This window comes from Gasterosteus aculeatus, chromosome 21, assembly GCF_964276395.1.
Source record: "Gasterosteus aculeatus chromosome 21, fGasAcu3.hap1.1, whole genome shotgun sequence".
In the NCBI taxonomy this organism is placed as follows: Eukaryota; Metazoa; Chordata; class Actinopteri; order Perciformes; family Gasterosteidae; genus Gasterosteus; species Gasterosteus aculeatus.
The window spans coordinates 18,053,459-18,075,850 of NC_135708.1; the positions used below are offsets into that span (position 1 = coordinate 18,053,459).

The 22,392-nt window shown below is 48.2% G+C and overlaps 1 protein-coding gene across 1 annotated transcript; it reads left to right on the plus strand.

The window, feature by feature from the left end:
• The first annotated feature begins 13,879 nt into the window (after positions 1–13,879).
• Positions 13,880–20,414, plus strand: dselb (dermatan sulfate epimerase like b). Its single transcript, XM_040167576.2, has one exon. It carries the CDS (start codon positions 15,083–15,085, stop codon positions 18,710–18,712), a length of 3,630 nt encoding a protein of 1,209 aa, XP_040023510.2. The 5' UTR covers positions 13,880–15,082; the 3' UTR covers positions 18,713–20,414.
• Positions 20,415–22,392: the final 1,978 nt, after the last annotated feature.

Consider the following 22,392-nt stretch of genomic DNA (forward strand, 5'->3'; position numbering starts at 1 on the left):
TGATATTCTCGTGTAATTCTGACCAAGAAAATAAATGTGTTCTTGCATTTTTATTTTTTTTTATTCGAGCACCGTCGTTCTCTCCTCTGTGCGTTTTTAAATTTGCGTCGGTGGAAAGCTACAGAAACAGGCCGTGAGGGTGTCCGCTGCGTCTCCTGTTTCATTTGACCACAGCTAGGCGGGGGGGGGGGTGGGGGTGATGGGGTGGGGGGGGGGATTGCTGACACTGTGCAGTTTGGCCATCTGCTCACGGCCCTGTGAGATCTTTCGCCTCGTTCATCCATCGGAGCGGATCTGTGCGACGCAGGCGCGTTCATCCAGCGTGACTTCTGCGGTACACCGACACGCAGATTAAGGAAAAGAAACGATGGCGATGCGCCGAGGAGACGTCGCTCTAACGCATCACTGACGCATCACATGTCATGTCTGGCACAGCTCCAGAGGATCTGTGTTTTGGCAGCGTGGTGAGTAGAAAAGGTGAAGAACAGATGGATTCACCCGCTTCGTCCTTTCATGGCGAAGGACCTTTTCGGAACGCTGACAAGGACAATATCGGTGCACACCTGGATCACATCCCCCGACATTCTGAACGCACTGTTTAGTCTCTTCACTTGTTCTTTGATTGCATGGCGAGTCCACAGCGTACTCATAAATGAGGAAACATGAATGTGTCTCCAAAACAACCAAAGATGTGTTAAAACTCATGAAATGCCAACGTGTCGTTCGTATTTGGTGCCGGCGGGTTCCAACAATCATACTGGGAAAAATCCATCATAGAAGGAACAGAGATACCAATTTCACCACCGACAGCGGCATCACTGCAGCCACCGAGGAGACGAGCGCCTCGTGTTAAAAGCAGAGACGCTTCCTCGAGACGGACTGAATTATTCATTTGAAATCACATTCACATTTTTCCGTTTGAATTCTTTTCCAAAATCTGCATGATTTTTGTTAAAACTCTACGCGCCGTAATTACCTTTTTATCTTCCGTCATTGATTGATTGGCGGCGTCCGCCATTCTTTTTTCGGCGGATTCAAGTTGTCCATCTGTGCACGGGGGGGACTCACAGGAGCATCCGGCGCTCCTTTAATACAATCTCATTTCCAGTCAACGCGGCCAATTACTGTTCACCGTGTGCAGCGCGATGTCACATCCCGGTTGTCATTATTACCGACTGGCTTTGCTGTTTAAGTGTTTTTCTTTAGTCTCACAGACACACCTGCTCCTCTCGGCGTCTTTCTGACAAGAAGCCGCTCAAAGGCAGTTTGTTGTAGTATCAAACGGCACCCGCTGTAACCGATAGCAACGGGCGCTGTCAAATTCGGGACTTCAGCCCGATACATCCGTGAGTGCGGCGCTGCACGGTGAAGAAAGACGCACAACATGAAGCTGTGTAAAGGAAACAACTCAACTAGGTCCACAGCCGTGTGCAAGAATGGGAATGTATGCTAAAAAGCTCAATCCGTGGACACACGGGAGAGGATAATCTGGGGACATGGCGCTGCTGACGTCGTGTTGGCGGAGCCTGGACGGCAGCTTTCTCAGTTGTTTATCTCATGATTCTTTAATCCATCCACTCTCAGACCACTTAAGCCCAAAAGGCAAATCCATTCCCTCATCTTGCCCTTTATAAGTGCAGCGGGAGAGACACACACACACACACACACAGATATTTGCGCTTCTGGGAGGATACAGGTCGGCCCATCGTGACAACTCTCCATCTCCGTGACTAAGTGGTGCTCCTGTTTCCTCTCCTCATGAGTGCCGTTGGCCCAGTGGGTTACGGTTCCATCCATCATTCATTAACCCCCCCACTGTATCTCACTATTGCTTTCGTTGTTAACGGTTTGTTATAACACGTCGTGCAGCTCGTGTTCTGCAGGAGAGGGAGAGCGATCATTTGATTTGCCGGAGGTTCTTTTTGCGGGTGGAGCTGCAGGACGAGTCACTGTGAGGGACGATTGTTTGCGTTGTTCTATTGGAAATAGAGACCCTGCATGGCGGAGCCTTCTGCCCGACACGGCGTCCCCCATGTGCAAAATAAACGCTCCGTCAATTAACACACGCTGTACTGTGAACCGAGCCCGACGAGTCGCCGAGGTGTGACTGCGTCCCCTCTTCAGAGGGATGAGCGTGAATGACGCGGAGACAAACAACAGCCTCCGCAGCGCCGGGGCCCACGCGCCATTGGTTGCCGCGAGTCGCTCTGCGTGGTTTTGATAACGTTTCAATGAACATTGAAATGAGCACGACGGGCGTGGACAACGGGTCTGCAGCTCGCGCCCCACGTGCGAGCGATAGCGCTCAGAATGTCACCCGGGGGAAGCGCTCCGGGTCGACCTCGCCTTCACCTCCGTCCGTTTCCTGTTCCACAGGCCGCAGCCCAGATGCTCATCTGCCGCCTTGCAGTGTGCACACAGCGCCCCCCCCCCCGTCCCCCGAGGTCATCGCCGGCTGCTGAAAGTCGTGCAGGCGTCCGCCCCTCCAAAGATTCCCCCCGCTACCCCCCATCCGGCGGATGGTGGCGAGTGTGATTTGCGGCCCCGCGCGTCCTCCCTCTGCTTCGCTAAATGGCCCCGGATGATGACAGAGGATGAAATTTCTGTTTTTCGCCGCCGTTCCCGGGACAGTTTCGTTTTTTTTTCAGACGACAGTAACTCGTAGCTGGCACCAAACAACCTTCCCGGTCAAACACCACCGGCATTCTTCTACGTGACAGCTTACGTTTGGTTTGCGTCCATCAGGCGGATCGGGTATTTGGGCCGCGGGACGGGGTGAGGGGGGGGGGACATCGGTAAGGCCATGAAACATTGATGAGAGTGGAAAGCCCGCCTGTTACAACGAACGAGGAGTAAGAGGCAGCAATGAATCCAGGATTACAGGTTCAGACCAGCAGGGACCGGGGAACTCTGAATCCGGGTTTGTCGAGAACAAGTCTCAATAAATGACGCCACAAAGAGAAGCAACGCTGCTCGTTTCATCGAGACACAGCTGACAGGAGTGGCCTAAATTGTCCCGAAATTGCATTTCCTCCGGATTGCGCTGCACTTTCTGGCCTGAAAGGAGCCTCTGGCAAAACAAACGTCGCCACAAGCAATTTCAAAAAAATACCTCCCCACCCCTCCCAAAAAAAAAGGGACGTTTGCACGTAGCGGCACGCGTCTTGTTTCGACGCAGCGTTGAACCTTGACCCTCTGGGCTCCGTCGCTCCACTTGTTCTCTCTTTTGTGTTTGGTTGAACTCACTCACCCTTCACCTTGATGAAAGGTTGGGGCTTTTTGTTTTTGGACTGATCTGATTGGTAGCGCTCGCCGCCTGTCCTCCTTCTGCACAGATCGCACTCTGATTAGAAAACCATTGGAAAAGAAGCATCTTTGTGACGGCAAATGATTTACCAGCCCTGCATGTGAGCTGGATTGACAGACTCGTCTGAGCACCCTGAGCTTTTTAATAATGTAAGAGAAGACCGTTCTTGCTGTGATCAGTTAAGTGAAGTAGAGCCTTTTTCTCTCTAACAAAGTCGTTAGAGGGGAATCTTTCGATGTATCAATTACCACTCGGTGTGCTTTGTTCTCACATTACTTCCCTTGTTACTAATTGCGAAGAAATGCAGTCATGTGTGTTAATTGCAGTGGATGGAACTGTGACGTTGAAGCCTCATTTTTCTTTAATGATCAGCCTATTGCATGAAAGGAAACCTGTTTTTAATCTTAATGACTGGTGAATTGAATCCAGAACCATCCATCTGCCCATTATCTTTAACACGTTGCAGGAAAGCTTTACCAATTAAATACACCAATTAAATACATATGTGCAGTATATGTCAGGACTAAATGACAAATAGACCTTTCTGTTTCACAAACAAACAAACAACATTTATCTTGTTGATTATCACATGTATTTTTAAAAGTTTTGAGAAAACCTTTATACTTGGTTGCCTGGCAACGCCACAGCGATGACAACGCTGTCACACAAGTTACTGCGCCAGTCAAAGAAACGATCCGCTGCCTTGTTTATTTTAGTCGTTTAATGGTTGCTGGTTGAAACTGGTTTCCTTTTGACAGGGACAAGCTGGCTTCCGACATTATGCTAAGCTAAGCTAACAAGCGGTTTGATGTTTCTCAGGTGTCACTCTCCTCATTGAACTGTATGAATTTGTGTTAGAAATGTCAAACGTAAAAAGTGATTTTGCTGTTTTTTTTTACAGTAAATAACTGTTCATACATCTGTTAACTTCCCATTTGGTGGAATTTCGAGGCCGACGTGTTCACCGAGCGGAGCGGCGGCGGCGGCGATCAGCCACCTGCGTGGCCCGACCCTTCGCTGACTCCGCTTAACGTCCCAACAATGTAGAGAGATGGGCCATAAGAGTCACTGCAATCCCACCTCACTGACAACAACGGGCCATAACTTCACCCAATGAACCGGCCATTTGGGCCGACGGGGGACAAACCCACCGCGCCGCTCGTATTTCACCTATTGCACGGCGAGCCGCACAGATTGCTGCAGCCGTGACGCGCGACCCAGAGCTCCAACTGGTCACGACGACATTGGAAATATTCCAGGTAATGGAATATTTTTGCAAGGGGATAATGCGATTATGAGTGCAAACGCAGCCTGTCAGGGGAGGATGAACATTAATTGTAAAACTCGGAGCGCGGGTATTACAGGTTAATCTGCCAAACAGTCCAAGTTCAATTGAAGGGAAAGAGCTTAAGAAATATTTTTTAGTTTTTTTTCCCACACTCGAGTCCTTGTAAAGCACCGAGGCGGCGCACGTAAACAAATTGAACGAGACACATTACAGAGCATCATTGCACAGCAAAGGACATAATACTCGCCCTACAGCCGTACACTCGCCTAATGGCTGTCATGTCATCTTTCCGTTTTTCCTCTTTTACCCCTCTTCCCCCTCTCCTCCATCACGCCTAACCACTCACTCGGGGGGCCTCGGCTCGCTCCCCAGGTTCGCGCCGCCTCCCACAGAGCCCGTGTGATCCAGCCTGGAACGCGGCGATTACCTCCCCCCTCCCCCCGCGGCCATTTCATTATTTATTAGAACAAACGGGATTACGGTCGGGTTGATTGTGTCGAAGGGACGAGAGGCTCCCAGGTTTTCCTGAGCCACTCGCCCGCTGTGCCGAGGCCAAACGGTTGATCTCGGGGCCTCGGCGACTTCCTCCCCTTTGGGCGGAGCGTCAGCGCGTTGACATGCGCCGTCTGCTTCCACCCACTGATGCCGAAATATATATATATATATATATATATATATATATATATATATATATATATATATATATATATATATATATATTTATATTTATATATATATATCAGGTCCCGCGAGGCGCGGCGCTCGCATTCCGCAGCGTTTGACAGCACGTCGACACCCGCCGTAATGAAAGGCTCTTTTTTTTTTAGAGGCCCTCCAAAAGATTGTCACTCTCAACACTGGGTGGTTTGAAATGTATTTGCATCTGAATAATGAGGGAACAAAGTGACACCACGAAAGTTTCAAATCACTTCGGAGTTAATTGCTTTAGAAGTGCCATTAAGATACCGGCGAAATTAAAGTGTCTGCGTTTGAAGGGGAAATGTGAACAGCTCTCCTATTTCCAGAATACTGATGCTTGATGAATAATAAAAGGACCTCTTTCAGATTATCATTTCGTATGATGATTTTTGAGGGTTGGGTTGGACCCGTGCACAATCCCCCTGCATCTGAAATCAATAGTGTAAGGGTTAAGCGCGCGCCCGGCAGAATAAATAAGAGAAAATAGAAACGCTGATTCCATTCAGTGCAGACTGTGTGGTCTGCATTAGCTAATAGCTCATCCCGGATGGAATGAGACCTGGCAGCCTCCACCCCTCCTTCTTTGAAGTGATGAAGCTCCAGATCTCTGCGGTAGACTTATCTGCTTCTGGAGATTGATCGAAGGTAATTTTTTTTGCCCCCGAGGAAACCAGGGAGCAACGTGATAGATAGCTCGGCCTCTCCATCTCCCTGATGGCGATATTAGTCCTGATTAGGACGAATGGGCCCTCTCTGCCTAACCACGCAAATGCTCACCGCTGGTGCCATTTATCCAAAAACGTGATACAGAGGAAACAAGAACAGGCGTGTTTTCCTCAACCGATCTCTGGCGAGAAGTCTTTCCGCCGTCGGACAACTGCTCAGAAATTCTCGATGAGCGGCCATTTCTGCGCGGCATGGGATTTGGTAATGGGGGGGATTTGGGGCAAAATGGGAAAAAGTGCTTTCATCCCCGTGTGTTTGAGCGCTCATTCACCCACGTGTAGAGTGAGGAGAGCGTTTAGTGGGCTCTCCCTGCAGGCCGCCCTAAGCCGCTCTAATTGATGTTGATTAATCAAACCAGCTGTAGAGAGGGCAGAAGGACAACTCTATCAAGCGGGAGGTGTCACCTCTGTGCTACAGAGCGGCCTGATGAATAAACAAAGACAATGGATGTGCTGGGGTAAGCATGCTGTAAATGCAAAGCGAATTGAACGGCAAAACACAAGGAAAAGCGTTAATTGGCGTTAACCGCAATCAATGCAATCTCACTTTGCACAAGTTGAGACATTATTGATATGGTTAGTAATAACGTGGAGATTGATTTTAGAGGCTCTATACTGTATATGTGGCATATATGCATGTCCGTTATTATAATCCCTTAACTGTTTACCCATCATCTCCATCCGCAGCTGTCCTTTGTGTCCAGACTTAATAACCAACCATTGAACTTGAGATTATTCTGTGGACTCTAAAATGGTTTAATTCGCCAGAAAGTGACAGAAGCGTTGAGCGTACAGGGCCGGGCCGTGTTTCCGGCGAGGTCGGAGCATGAATTGGTCGTTTTTTGAGGGAACGTTTTTGTCTGACAAAAACTCAGCGATGCAAACATTTATAATTGTCTCCAACAATTTTGAATTTCCTCGCCAATGCAGCCTTGTTAGAGTTGTGCAATAGAACTGTTGCACAAAGCAGATTCAAATTTAAGGGATTCATGCAGTTCATATCTGCACACTGGAAAGCACTCTGAGGACTCATCTTATTGTGACCTTTATTTTGTTTTTAATTACAAGGCCCCGGGGATTTCCTTTTATCGTTTTCTCGTATGCTGAATATTGACAATAAACTTTGTTTTTTGGCATTTTATATTTGTTATCCTCAACCTGTCAGCCTTTTTCAGTCCCTCTGTGCATGTTTACTGACCACATTACCGTGTTGGATATGCAACGTCATAGTAGTTCTGATGGAATTTTGATTATTGAGCTGTACGTTTTAAAAACACCCTTCGACTTCCCCTTTCCTCGCTGAGGTCTGTGGCTCTCGATCATTGGAGCACTTTGACACACAATACGATGTCACCCTGCCGAGTGGCGCAGAATCGAAGCTGCCAATCAGGAGGAAGGAGCCTGACGCTAATCAATCAGAGCGGGCCGTGATGTGAGTTTTTTCCCTGTCTGGATGGTTGGATTTACTCCCCTCCTGCAGTCCAGCTAAATCACAGAGCTATTATAACACATGTAAATGTGTCTCGCGCGCTCCGTTTGAAAGGCTGTCGTGCCGTTGCTGCCGAATTTACATAAAGCGATAAGTAAATGATAGGCATTGGCTGTTATTAACCCAACAACACAGCTGTTGGAAGGAGGAACAGTTTATTTAGTGGGACATTTTATTCACACGGCTGTGCTTTTTTATATAAAACCTAATTAGAAATCAGGGTTTATTTCACCATAAATGTCTACATGGACCTGGAAGCATTGCTAAATTATTCCCTAAGGATGTTTTACGCTGAATACTAAACATTAAAATATAACAAAATGCACGGCGGATCACGGAGAGTTCACAAATAACACATAAAGACACAACTGTTAGGCTACTTCAGGACTTAAACTGGATCTTGTTGAATTTCAAATGAATGCCCTTCACGGCTCAGCAAAGCAGACCCTTATTTGCTGGCGAGGCTTCCTTCATTGAGGACACGCCTGTGCTGATAATTTCATTTTGTCACAAAGTGTGTTCTAATCTCAGCGTTCTTACCAGCTGATCCACCCTCCTGATCTTATATTTAATTCCCTAGTCTTGGCTAAACAGGTTTAAAACTTTAAAAATGATAGACTTCAACAAATTGCGAGCCGGGACTGAATACCGTGCTTAATTATATTGCAAACATGGCTTTTAAGTAGGCTGAGAGCAGCACTTGAAGAAGCACATGAGTATTCTCAAGAAAACATCGGCCGGCCTTTTGGTCAACTTGAAACCTAACAAAGTGTGTGTGGGGGGGGGGACACGTGAGACAGGCTGCCACCACGCACTGTGCCTTTGAGGTCGCACCGTCTGCGGCCTCCGGGCAGGAGGCGCTGGCAGGCTGACAGTGAGGACGAGCCGAACACCTCCGAGAACAGATGGAAGGGAAAAGAGGTCAACGCCCCTCGTGCATTCTCTCTCCCTGACGGAGTCGGTGATATAAAGTGTAATTATATTGCATCCAGACTGAAGAAGCCAGTGCTCTCCCGCTGAACGGCTACCTCTTATACTACCTTTTTTTTGTGTAGTTGCAAATGCATCATTACAAAAGTAGCTGCAGAGCGACTGCGCGCTGTTCTCTGCGTGTGCTGCACAAACCAGTTGAAGCACGATTCGACTCTGACAGTTGAGGACTTTGCTATCAGTTCACTTCTTTCGTTGCATGTTAGCGATGCTGCCATTTGCCAGTTAGCACCAAACACAGAGTAGCTGAGGCTGGAGGGAAACATTGATTTATTGGACTTCTGTTAAGGCCTCCCCAGAGATATTATATTTCATTCTGAGGGAACGATACATTTTTAAGTGACCATGAATGTCAACTCCTTGATGGCGCTGAGAGAACAGTTGGACATTCACCGGAGTCCAATAAATGTCTTCAGTCAGGACCAAAGTTGTGGACCGACCAGCTATCTCCATCCATAGAGCCACACTGAAGGCTTCTACGTCGAGATATTTTCCCGTAGACACCAAACACACACAAAAACAAAATCATTTTACTGCATAAAACCTTTGCAGCATAACCGTCCATCCAGGGAAGATTCATCCTGAGGGGAAGATTCTTTGCAGAGCGTTTTCCCCTAAAAGGCCACCATCCTTAATTCCTTGACTACTACAAGAACACAGGGAATCAATGAGACATTTGGCTGAAAACCGCGGATGAACCGTTGCTTGTTTTGGGATTTTAATTAGGGCCAAATAGTCTCATGAATTTATGCAACGACAGTCCGTCTGCATCACAGATGGAAGGCGGTGAAAAGCGCGAGCTGGGGAAGGAGGTCTGTGCTCTCCCGCCAGCGCACTGCATGATGGGAAGTATCTCTGCTCTGCTTCTCATCTTTTACTCCCAGTTTCCCACTGGATGCTGCCATGAGCGCCACAAGGCACTGCCCCCACCCCTACGCCCCCCTGCCTTATGGCAACACGTCGGCCGCAGAAGGCGGTGGAGGTGCCGAAAACCCAAACCCCGAGGAGGAGCGCGTCTGCCCATTTGAATAACGCGCACCTACGAGAACACAGAGTCTCTCCGAGCCTCTTTGAAGTGTTTGCAGAGAAACGATGAGTCCTGACAGTGTCAGATTAAACCCTCTGAAAGTTGGGTGGGGGGGAGGAGGGGTGGCGTCGCTTGTAATCTCACCCTGGGAAGAGCGAAACCACAACTCTGGCAGTAAATGGCGTATCAGCCACGGCGGGATGTTTCGTTTGGAAATCCTTTGAGAAAATCACACGTCAGTCTTTGGGATTGGAATTAGTTTCGAGAGCTGTTTGTTCGCCTCTGTGCCGATGTGTCGGGTTACACAAACCAATATCTGCATAGCTGTATCAGCAAATGGGGGAAAAGGGACTGAATCAATGGTGGCGGAGGAGGCACATGGAGCCACTGACTGTTTTTTAAATAGATTTTTACAATACCTCTTTTCCTGTCACCTTTCATGAAATCCTGCCTTTTTAGATCTCAAATTATCCTTTTGGGAGGCTGAAATTAGCATCCTGAAATATTCATGACATGTTTCAGAACTTGTATTGTGCATCTCCGAGGACTTGAACAGGTACTGTATCACCACCGAGTGTGTAAATGTTTCATGGGCAGCGAGCTGCAGAACTTTCATGCACCTCAGATAGATTTTCAATCCAAATTGATTGATAATCAAAACACATCGCGATGCAGAAGCACTGCTCAGTGACCAGGTTGAGTACCTGTTTAACCTTTAAGTCTAATTCTGCCTTTTTTCCTACCAAACGGCAAGGAGGTTCGTAGTAGTACGCTTTAACACCCACACAGTATGCGACAACACTATTCGGGCCCAAGCAGAACCTTGCAGACGTATTTAAAGGAACAATATGTGGTTGGGTTGTGAGGCTGAAGGCTGAGATCATCTTCAGTGGAGATCAGCAACACCACCAACACCGCCAATAAAGAGTAAAAAAAAGCTTACAAAGGTTAAAAGTACTGTTTGATTTGATAAACTAAGACCCATAAGATTGTTTTTCCATCCAAGAGGTTGAACACTCGCTCTCCTATTGTGAAAAACCCAACAGCATGTTGGGTGTTTTCCGTTTCCGGGCCCATCTCATGAACTGTGTCCCGTTCTCTGGGTGAAGATCCAGGCGTGGTGACTCACAGGGACTTGGAAAGCACCCGGAGAACCCCGCAGAGGTTTGGTTTGTTTTGAGGAGACCACTGTGATTGACAGACGACCCAGAGGGCCGGATGCAGGACACAGGCCGGCCGAGCATCCCGAGACTCTCGGGGGTTCGGGGGGGTGGGGGTCTTTCAAGGGCCCAGTTCAGACCTCCTTTTGCTCTCAGCATGACTATTTTTAATAAGGGCACTGGCTGTCTGCGCACACGTATCCTCTCAACATGTATCGCTGGAGACAGTATATTTTTCCATCAACAAGCAGAGCCGAGATTTGCAAAGCTTTAAGCTGCCAGGAAAGCTGCAGCGGAGACACCAGGTGCCACCTGTCAGTCAGGACCCACGTTGGACGCCGTCCTGGCGTTCCACCGTTCATCTGCTCTGATCAGATGCGCTTCAGATGTCGCTAGGCAACCAGCGCAGAGCATCCTCTCGAGGACCTCGCGCTCAACGCCGAGGCCCAGCAGCTGCGGCCGAGACTCTTAGTTCACCGCGGTGGAACATCGCTCCATATTTTCCGCACACCTCGGCTTTTGGTAAATGGTCGTATGCGTCGCCGTGGCGAGCAGAAGGTACTGCTGTTAGTTTCGGAGTGAGGATGGCGGTTGTGTTCAGCCGACGGACATTTCTCTGGCTCCCAGGAGCGATTACCCGGCGACGACAGGACGCAAATGGACAGAACTGTGCTGAGAAACATGGAGGTTGAACAGATGGGCATAAATTCTGAGTAGAGCATACAGCTCATTCAACAGCAAAGAACCAATGTCTATGGGTCGGTTTTTAACTTTTGTGATACGGAACAGAATCCCCCACGCCGGAATGTTTTTCTTTATCTGAATAATACATAGTATCTACATATTGTTGTACTACAGTATTTATATGTAATGGCATAAGCAGTTATTTCTGAAAAAGCTAAGAGCTCAACGTGTGACTAATATGTAACCCGATAACTGACCGCCGAAGTTCTTGGATAAATCAAAATGGTTTATGATCACCAAAGTTGCTGCCGCTGCTTCCAAGGAAGAAATACCAGCTTTAACATCAGTGACTGAGGTGCATCCAGAACCGCCACGTGGTTAAAACTTGTAGCCCGCAGGAATGCAATGGTCCTTTTCTCTGCAGAGATGCAGAATTTATAATAGTGGGTCCGATTTCCAAGCAAATGGTTGGATTGAAGGTACCCACTGAGGAGCTCGAGGCCTCACTGTTGCCCCTCAAAGATGAGCCGGTAGTTTGCGTACTGTATAGAACCATTAAGGCAATTTCTGACCATGTGACTTTGGTTCACGTTGTAGTCGGTTGATACTACAACAAATTCAATCCTGTTAGGACAATCGTGGTTTTGGGTCAAAATTTGTCCAATTTGAGAAAAAGTGTGTGTGTGATGTTAAAATGGGACGAGCAGTCACCAACATGGCTGATGCAAGGGAACTCATGCCAATATATAACAACCTTTACCTTACAACAGTATCCGCAATTACTCTGCAATGGCCTCTAATTAAATATAACTAACTGACTGAACTATAAGACCAATTAGACCTTATTGGTTCCTCTCCAGAGAGGACGGTCCATGCAGAGAATCAGCAAAGAACAGATTCAGCTACAATGTCTAATCAGTTCTTTCTTAAAGTCAGTTTTTGTGGTTTTCAGGTTTTAAGCGTCTTCTTCGCGCTATTTTCTACGATGTAAGCTCAGAGATTACCATCACCGCATAAAACTGAGGGAGCTTATTTATTTTTTGCAGTGCTTCTCTCCACGAGGAGGACTTTTTGTCCTTAGGGAGACAACTGTGCCTGTTTACTGCAGCCATGTTGTTAAGGCCAACTGCGTATACATGGCATGCACTGAGTGCGTGGAATACAAATACATTTTAAAAAACCATCATGCGACAGTGTTCCCCGTGGGAAGGCTTGCTGCAGAGGTACTGTTGATGTGAGATATTGAGTAGAGAAAGCGATCCATCATTTAATGAAGATGCTGCACAGGAACCTAATACAGACAGACTGAGGTGATCAATGGGGCCGCATGCTCAGTTCCACGGGTCGGGACAGGCAAATGTCACACATTCCGCAAAGGCCAGACGCTTCTGAGGTTGTTGGATGCCCGTTCTGTTGCCACAGGAAATGTGTTACAGAGAAATGCAGCAGGGACTGAAGATAGAAACGTGTAGAAAGACATTTTGTGCCCCAAAAAAGGTTGATTTCCTATTTAACCTGTTAATGAGCTGGAGTCTGAAGTGAATTTTATTTTGCTGGTATTAACGCCAAGACTATTCAGTCATTTCGATAAAAGAATTGGAAAGACTGGTGCAGGTGCCAAACTACTTTAAGCTATTTTATTAAGTTTCCCCTTGAGCTAAACGTTCAACGAGAACCGCCACCGCATGTCTGCGTGTCTCATGCTTTTATTGTGAAAGGAAAGAACAGAAGGGATCTGGTCTGAGCTGATTTTGTTGAAAGGAGGAATATAGTTTGCCTTCTTGGTTTGAAGTACGGAGTCTCCCTTTGTTGTTAAATAAAAGCGGCACAGAACCCTCAGCTGATGAAAAGCTGACAAAAATACACGCTGCTTTTCTGCCACGTAATATTTGCATGCTAAAATACTCACCGCAAGATCAACGTTTGAAGAAAGAAAATGTTTTTCGCCGCACAAATTAGAAAGAATATGGTGTGTTGAGGCCTCACAGCTAACAGGCCATTTATTCTCAAATGTGGAAACACAAAAAACATGTCAAAGTAATACTTCTACTACGCTTATTCATTCGGTGGCATTGTCAATATCGCTAGCGCTGCAACCAGAAGCGCCCTGGCTTAGCTTAGCATAAAGGCTGGAAGCAGAGGGAAAAATAAATAGTTTGTCATTTTAGGAAACATGTTCGTAGTTAAATTAAATGGGTAGAATATGTCTCATCTCATTTTTGTCAAACTATTCATTTGATATAGTTTTCTATGTGAAACAAGAACCACCAGTTAGAACAATGCACATTAGAGTAGATCCAGCAGAGTGTTTTCTAACCACTTGTGTGATTTAGCCCCACTAGCATCAGTAATATGAGCGCATAATGAGGAGGAGGAGGAGGAGGAGGAGGAGGAGGAGGAGGAGGAGGAGAGGGTTTGATGAGATGAATATTCAGCCTTCCCACAGGCTCCACGGCGGAGGAGCGTGTGCTCCTGAAGTCACGGCTCCCTCTACAGTTTGTTCAGTGGAAATTTTCCACCCGCTGCAGGAAAAACAATCAAACGGACTGTGTTGAACAATCGGGGGAGGGAAGGGGGGAGAGAGGGGGAGACACGCACGCACGCACGCACGCAGCGGAGACGCGTCCGGAGATCGCGCGCGTCCACAGCTGTACTTGTTCGCCGTGCGTCTCGATCGGCGGCGGCGGCGGGACGTCGCCAAAGACCCCTCGCGCAACACGGCGCGTCCACATCTGGATTATTCATCACTGTGGGCGGGCTGAGTTACCGCTTCCCCCCGCGGACGACGACCTCCCCCCCCCCCCCCCCCCCCCACCGTGAAACGTGTCTCGTTCTTTGAATACTTGAGGAGTGACGACAACTTTCCCTCCTCTCGGACTTCGCCGCGCACCGAACGCGCCGCGGACGAGTCTCGCGCGCGCAGCTGCCGGAGAAGAAGGACCGGCGGCCGATTCAACAGCGCAAACATGATCGATTACCCGACCGGGATTTGCAATTTTAAGTAGCAGAGGCAGTTTTGGAGTGGAGCGTCTGCAGCCGGGGGGGCTGGCGGCGGGGCGAGGAGGGGTGAGGAGGGGGGAGACCGAGCAATGTCATCCGCGGAGATGCGTTGCTGGCTCAGGTTCCTGTCCGCGGATGTTGCAGCGCGGTGCCGTTGGGTGGCTGTGATTGGACCGGACACGGACTGGGGGTGACTGATGTTTGCTTCGGGAGAGGGTATTTGGGGGGGTGGGGGGAGGAGATGGAGGGGGCGGCAGGTAGGAGATCAACATGACTTCCACAGTTCCAGGCTCACGCGATCGGGGGACGTCGCCGGTCTTCACGAGCACACGTGTTACTATGAGGACGCCGGAGGTTTCTTTCTTGGATTTACATTCAAACCGGAGCAGAGCAACCTTCAATCTGCCGTGAGGCGTTCACGTGTAACGGATGTGATGCGTTTTGTTGCCTTTTCAAACTGTTTTGAGATTGTTACAAATGGACGGTTTTTTTTAGGCTAAAGTTTTTTTCTTTTTTTTTTTTGTTCTTCTTGACTCTCACGCACCGGACTTTAATATTGCATCATTTGTCTTATCAGTTTTGCCTCAGTTGTTTTCTGGACCCTCAGCAGATGCATCTTGCCCGGACTTTTATCCGGAAATAACAACAGTTATGGGACATTACATTTACACATTTTTGTCAAAAGGAGTTGCCTGATTTTTAAAAGCAGCAAAATGTATTCGGAAATGCCCGGCAACATGGCAGTTAACTGGATTTTGTATTTTGTCTTTCTGCTGCCGCTGTTCGCGGTGGGGACGGCTTTCTCGGGGGTTTTCAACGCCACGGACAGAGACATTTTCACAGATGACTTGCTGCAGGTCAAGCTCACACAAGCCGGGCCGACTGAGCCGTGGAAACTCCTCTCCTCGGATTCCCATCCCAACCTATATTTTAACCAAGTGGATGTGTTGCACTTGAGGCAAAGGTCCTCCACCACCCACAGTCACATATTTAAAGTCATCCGCGCCGCTGCGCTCACTATGTTGGCAAATGTTCCCTTTTACATGCCCCCTGCCAAACATGCAGAGTTTACAAGCAAGTGGAATGAGATTTATGGCAACAACCTGCCCCCCCTTGCGCTCTACTGCCTGTTGTGCCCGGAGGACTCTTCTGCCCTGCAGTTTCTTATCAGGTTTATGGACAGGATGGCTGAATACCCCGACTGGAAGGTGACCAGTGCTCCCAACGACGAGGTCCCCAGTGCGCACTCTCTCACTGGGTTTGCTACAGCTTATGACTTTGTTTACTCCTACCTGGACGGGAGGCGGAGGAATGTTTACCTCCGGAAGATCCGCTCCGAGACGGAGGAGCTGTTTGAGCTCTCAAAGCACAGAGGGTGGGGCAAACAGTACCTCCAAAACCATCAAACCACCAACATATTAGCCGTCCTGATCGGCGCGATCGTGGTAGGATCACACGGCGACCGGGAGTCAGTGATCTGGAAGCAAGTGGCGGTGAACTACATGGAGAAGACGATGTTCCTCCTGAACCACGTGGTCGACGGTTCCCTGGATGAGGGGGTCGCGTACGGGAGCTACACGGCCAAGTCCGTCACGCAGTACGTCTTCTTGGCTCAGCGCCATTTCAACATGGACAACCTGCAGAGCAACTGGCTGCGGGGACACTTCTGGTTCTACTACGCCACCCTGTTGCCGGGCTTCCAGAGGACGGTCGGCATCGCCGACTCCAACTACAACTGGTTCTACGGGCCGGAGAGCCAGCTGGCGTTCCTCGACGCGTTCGTCATGAGGAACGGGACGGGCAACTGGCTGGCTCAGCAGATCAGAAAGCATCGGCCCAAGGACGGTCCCATGGGGCAGTCGTCTGCCCAGCGCTGGGCGACTCTTCACACGGAATACATCTGGTACGACTCCCAGCTCGCGCCGCAGCCCCCCCACGGCTTCGGCAGAGCGAGGATGCATATTTTCTCGAACTGGGGCGTGGTCACATACGGAGCGGGCCTGCCGAACGGCCAGGGCAACACTTTTGTCTCCTTCAAGTCCGGCAAGCTGGGCGGCCGGGCCGTCTACGACATCGTCCACGACAAGCCGTACTCCTGGCTGGAGGGCTGGAACAGCTTCAACCCCGGTCACGAGCACCCCGATCAGAACTCCTTCACGTTCGCCCCCAACGGGCAGGTGTTTGTGTCCGAAGCGCTTTACGGTCCAAAGCACAGCTACCTGAACAACGTTTTGGTGTTCGGCCCGTCTCCCACCAGCCAGTGTAACGCGCCGTGGGAGGGTCAGCTGGGGGAGTGCGGCAAGTGGCTGCGCTGGTCCGACGCCGGGGTGGGCGATTCCAGAGGGGAGGTGATTGCCGCCTCCTCGCACGAGGACACCATGTTTGTGAGCGGGGAAGCAGCGGCGGCTTATTCCCCCGCCATGAGACTGAAGAGTGTGTACAGGGCTTTAGTCCTGCTGGACTCACAGACCCTGCTGGTGCTCGACCACGTGGAGAGGTGGAGTGATTCACCTGTAAAGTCCCTCAGTGCGTTTTTCCACAATCTCGACATTGACTTTAAATACGTCCCCTTCAGATTCATGGACCGATACAACGGCGCCATGATGGACGTGTGGGACGCTCATTATAAAATGTTCTGGTTCGACAGCCAGGGTCACAGCCCTGATACCAGGATACAGGAGGCGGAGCAGGCGGCCGAGTTTAAAAAGAGGTGGACTCAGTATGTCAATGTCACTTTTCCAGTGACGGGCGCGGTCAGCAGAGTCGCTTACGTCCTACACGGCCCGTACGTCAAAGTGTCCGGCTGTAGGTTTGTGGACGACAGCAAAAATGGAGCGAGACTGTCTTTAACAATAAACAACACAGAGAAGATAGTGTCCATTGCAACAAACTATAAAGACATAGGAGCGAGGATGACCTATTTAGGATTTGGAGGTCACTGCAAAGTTGAGGATAGACATCAAATCACCCGATACGGCCTTGGGACTCAACCCATCCCCAAAGCGATCGACAGTAACAATCAGATGTTTGACTTTGGCCTCAGACTGAATGTAATAGCCGGGGTCGTCCTCTGTGTGGCCATTGGATTCTTGACCATGCAGAGAAAGTTTTACGTCTGCTTCAGCAGGCTGATGCGTTACGCCCTCCCCTCTGTGCTCATTCTGTGGATTGCCGAGCTGCTGTTTGTGTCCAACAGCTGCGATCAGCTCCTCTGTGGGGTAAAATGGAAAGTTGCGGGCGCCAAAAGCGAAGCGAACGAGCAGCAGAGGCTCCCCCTGCCCACCGTCGTCATAACAACCCTCCCCGGATCGGGATCAGAGATGCTCAAGCACCTTTTCCACAACAGCTCGGACTTTGTTTACATTAGAGTCCCCACCGAGCACGTGGACATTCCCGAGACCGAGTTTGAGTTCGACTCCCTGGTGGACGCCTGCGAGTGGACGAGGTCGGACGCCGCGCAGGGACGCTTCAAGATGATCCAGGGCTGGCTGCACTCGCTGGTCTACAACGCCAAGCTGCACTTGCAGAACATTCAGCTGGCAGAGGGCAGCGGGGCCAGACAGCCCCAGAGGGTCGGCCCCGGCGGGGACGGAAAGAAGCGATCCAGCAGGAGAGAGCCGGCGTCCGAGCTGAAGGGCAAACTGAGAGCGAGCCTCGCCAGAGATGCGGAGTACGTGAGGGAGATGAGGCGGCATGTTGCCGAGTACCCCAACGCCCGGGTGGTCCTCAGCATGCGTAGCGGAGGCTGGGGCCTCAAACTGCCTTTCGTCCAGGAGGTCGTGGGCCCCTCGCTGAGGACGATCTACCTGGTGAGAGACCCTCGAGCGTGGATTTATCTCATGGTCTACAACAGCAAACCCAGCCTCTACTCCCTGAAGAACATCCCGCAGCACCTTTCCTTGCTATTCAAGGAGGACGCCGTCGGCGACGGGTGCCCGACGGCGGCGCCGGAGTTCGAGGCGATCCGGGGGCTGCTGTCCGGCTCGGAGACGAACCCCGTCCTCGTCCTGGCCCACCTGTGGCTGGCGCACACCGCGGCGGCGCTCAGAGTCAGCGAGAGCCTCCCCGGCGAGTCCCACCTGCGGGTGAGGTTCGAGGACGTGGTCAACTTCCCGCGGGAGACGGCGGAGAGCGTACACGCGTTTCTGGGGGTGCCCGTCTCCCCCGCGGCCCTCAACCAACTCCAGTTCACCACCTCCACCGGCCTGTACAACCTGATGTACGAGGGAGACATCTCACCAGCCAACATCGACGCGTGGAGACAAAACATGCCGCGAAAGGACGTGAGGCTAATAGAAGAGGTGTGCGGGGGTGTGATGGGCCGGCTGGGCTACGCCAGCTAACCTGCTGCTGGTCAGCTGACACGCACTGTAGCCGCCGACCACTTCTGTAAAGTGTTTTTAATTTAAATTTTGTATGGTTTTGCACTGACCTTGAATCTTGAGAGTTGAGGGGAAACCGAGCAGCTTTTCTGTCTTTTGTGTCTTGTTGTGTTGCTTTGGGTGCAGTCAGCAGATGTTTGTGAGGGAGGAATATTTTACATTAAAATAGGTGAAAGGGAGCTCATATCCTATCCTTTTTTCCCCCCGCAGCCCTTCACACTCACCTGTAGCACTGCTTTTTTTTTATTGAGTGGGACTTTTGTCCTTTTCTGTCGAATGTGCCGAGGTGAATTGAATTTGAGCATTCTCTATGTTACTGCAGCATATTACAGCTCAGTGTCCCACTTAAGATTATTTACTGTTTGTTAGTTAGAGATTAGAACCGAATCTGTGATGTCAAAGATGTTTGTGTAAAATCCATATCTGCTATTGCTGGCTCATTAGTTGTTTTTTGGGGGGGAGACATCAAGATATTTCGACTGGATTGAAACAGATTCGTTATGAAGCTCTATAAGGAGTTGAGACTATTACTTATTGACAGTCCTGTAATTTGTAGCTTTGGGAGAGAATTTTGAAAGAGCACTTTGACTGCCATTAATTCAATATCCAAACTCCTATTTCCATTATACACAATGCTGCAATGCTGCAACGCAGAGGAAAACAAATACAGAAGCGCGATGTGGATTGTATTGTCATTACATCAGAGGACGGATTTTATTTGAAGCCTGAATGTGTCACGATGGCTTGGTGGCTTAGCACTTTGATTGTATGTTGGGTTCAGCGCGTTTTCCAGAGCTAACTGTGCTTTATGTCCTCGATTAGCTTGGAAATGTGAAAACCTCTGAAGATATCATTTGTAGAAGAAAGAAAGTTAGAAGTATTTATGGGTTCCAACTACGCATATCCCAAAGGATCAGGACAGAATATGATTATTATAACTCCCGTTGGCATTTATTGAATTAGATCAGAGGAAAGTGCTTAATAGGAATCAAACTGGAAAAAAAAAAACCTGTCAGCCTTGACACATTTCTAGTCAAAGCAATTTCCAAAGCAAACCCCTCAGCTACTCATATTAATCTGCAAGATGCCATAACTGAGGCTTACCCCGTCTTTTATTGTTGTGCTGTTTTCACTATAAGAGCCTGAAGGATATGCAAACAATTTTCCATTTCCCGTCGTCGGATATCCAATCGTCTTTTTTGTCTTTTGAGAGTTCAGCGAGCAGTGGACGGAGCCGGGGGAGGATTATTAAGTAAAAACACCCCCCGCTCTGCCGTTACATTTGATGCTGCCTTGCTTAAACATGTACGTACTGTAAAAGGGTCACATGTAACACGCACTTAAAGGCCGTCCCCTCTTATCGGGACACAAAATATAATAAAAAAAGAAGATAGTGTGTTGTCTCGGCTTGGAACCGTGCCGTTGGTTCTCCTCTCTCGGGCTGCAAAGAACCCCGTTTGATGTTTGTGATCTTTGAATGTGTAGACTTGGCGGACATGCTTTCACTTTGCTGTCGCAATCCTGTTACCAACTCTGTTTTGTATTTGCTCGTGGGGAATACGGTTCCTAGCTTCTGTGGCCTTGAATCACAATCATTTTCTTTATAAGGGTTTTCTGTGGGCAAGCGGTGGAGATGATGTAAAGAATATAATAAATTCATAAATATATTTGGCAAGTCTTTTATTTCGGGAATCATAAGGGAATTATCTTGCAGTATGATAGAAGAATGCACCGTGTCATTATTTAAAATCAGACCTTGGCTGTAGATATTATTATTATTATGGGATGTTAAAGCTACTATAAACTTTTGCATTTCCCGTTCTATCAGACATTGATGACAGAAGCCCGATTACTCGTAGGAGTGACATGCGTGACGAGGAGGAGCCAACAATTAAAAACACGTCATGCAATTATTTTGTCACGCTCTGACTGAGATGCGACTTTTAACAGGGGAGGAAAAAAACCCAGGTTGTTTTTTTATGTGTCTGAAACGGGTCCCAGTGAGTCAGTCCTTCATTACTCATATGCTCTTGATCCTTCCTGTAACAGTCTAATGCTTGGCAGCGTCCTCTGATCCTCACTTCACTGAGCAGAATGTTTGGGAGGGGAGGAAACTGCAGGCGCTGACTTGTCCTCCTCGGCGAAGCCTCTCTGGGTTCATTCTGAATTTAGAAAATATAAGTGGATAAATCATCGCATTACCAGCCTCTAACTAATCTGACGGTGATGTTGAAGGTTGTAAACGTGGAGCCCAATGAAATACATGGAATAAAAAACACACACTATTGCATCAAATATTATAAAGATAAACATAAGTTAAAGTGGTGCAAGTACCTTTAAAATTGCTTTTAGGTATCGTACATTTACTTACATTACAACACAGGTAACCAATAACTTTTTTTGGTTTTATGGATTCATGCATCTAATTTAGAAAGAGTTTATTGGATTTTATTGTCATGATGGTTCTGTAAATGGTGAACTAATAAGTTATTGATATTTGAGGGTTGGGAGGTTCTTAATTGCTTTTATTTGTCACCATCCAGCAGGCAGTGGTGGAAAGCAACTGAGGCTTACTATGCTAATTTTATGCTAAAAATTGATAGTGGTCCAGATGCAAGTGCAGGAGAAAAACACCTGGCAGAAAGAACAGCACCCCAAAAGTCTCTAATTATTGGCTTATACCGAATTAATTAGTATCATGTCTATTAACCATTAATGAAGCTATTCTTTAGAATCGTTATAAAGATTATAAAGACATTCATATTTCATGTTCCAATAAATTGTCGTTTATTTATAAGGTTTTTAGCTTTTTACTCAATGATAGTAATTCAATCATGTTCAAATACTTTATATATTATCTTTTTATGTTTGTCAAATCTTGTTTATTGTTCTTATTATAATCTTGGAAAGTAAGAAAACATCACCGTTTATTATTGGCTTATGTGGCATGTCTAATGGCAGACTTAGACTTATAATGGCAGAATTATTTTTCAACCTTTAAGCTGTTATCTTCAACATTTCATAAAGATTGCCAAGAAAGTATTTCTCTATGTTTGAGATTTTATTTTTTAACCAGGATAAATCCTCAAATCAATTAAATATATCTTGTATGAACCCAAATTACAAATGTGCCTCACAGGGCTGAATGCGAATCAGGCTATGAGCTAATCAGGCTAGTTCACATGCTAATTCTGCATCTTACCCCATGACATTTAACGCTGTCCAAAAATAAAACTATACGTTCTAGTGTTCATTTCCCGTCTGCAAATAAGACTGCAGCTGGCAGACAAACACTTTATGCAAACCGTTTGATGTCTGATCACAAAAAGCAGATTTGCAGGACTAATTTCAGCTCGAAGGCTTCCTCGTAGATCACCCCAGACGTTTGATTACCGTTACGCAGTCATTGCGTGAAATAGCGTTTCATATGAAAGCTGCATCGTAATCCAAACCCGACCCAATCTATAGAGTGATCAAGTAACCCTCTCCCAGTATTTAGCACACGGAGGCTCTCCGGCTACAACAGCCGACTCCATTTCACCTGAGTAGTCGTACCCTTTGCTGTTGCACCTTTATCTCTCGCCACCGGCGAGTCCGAGTCCCAGGAGAGAGCCCCTCCTTCGCCGGCGCTGCTGCCGCTG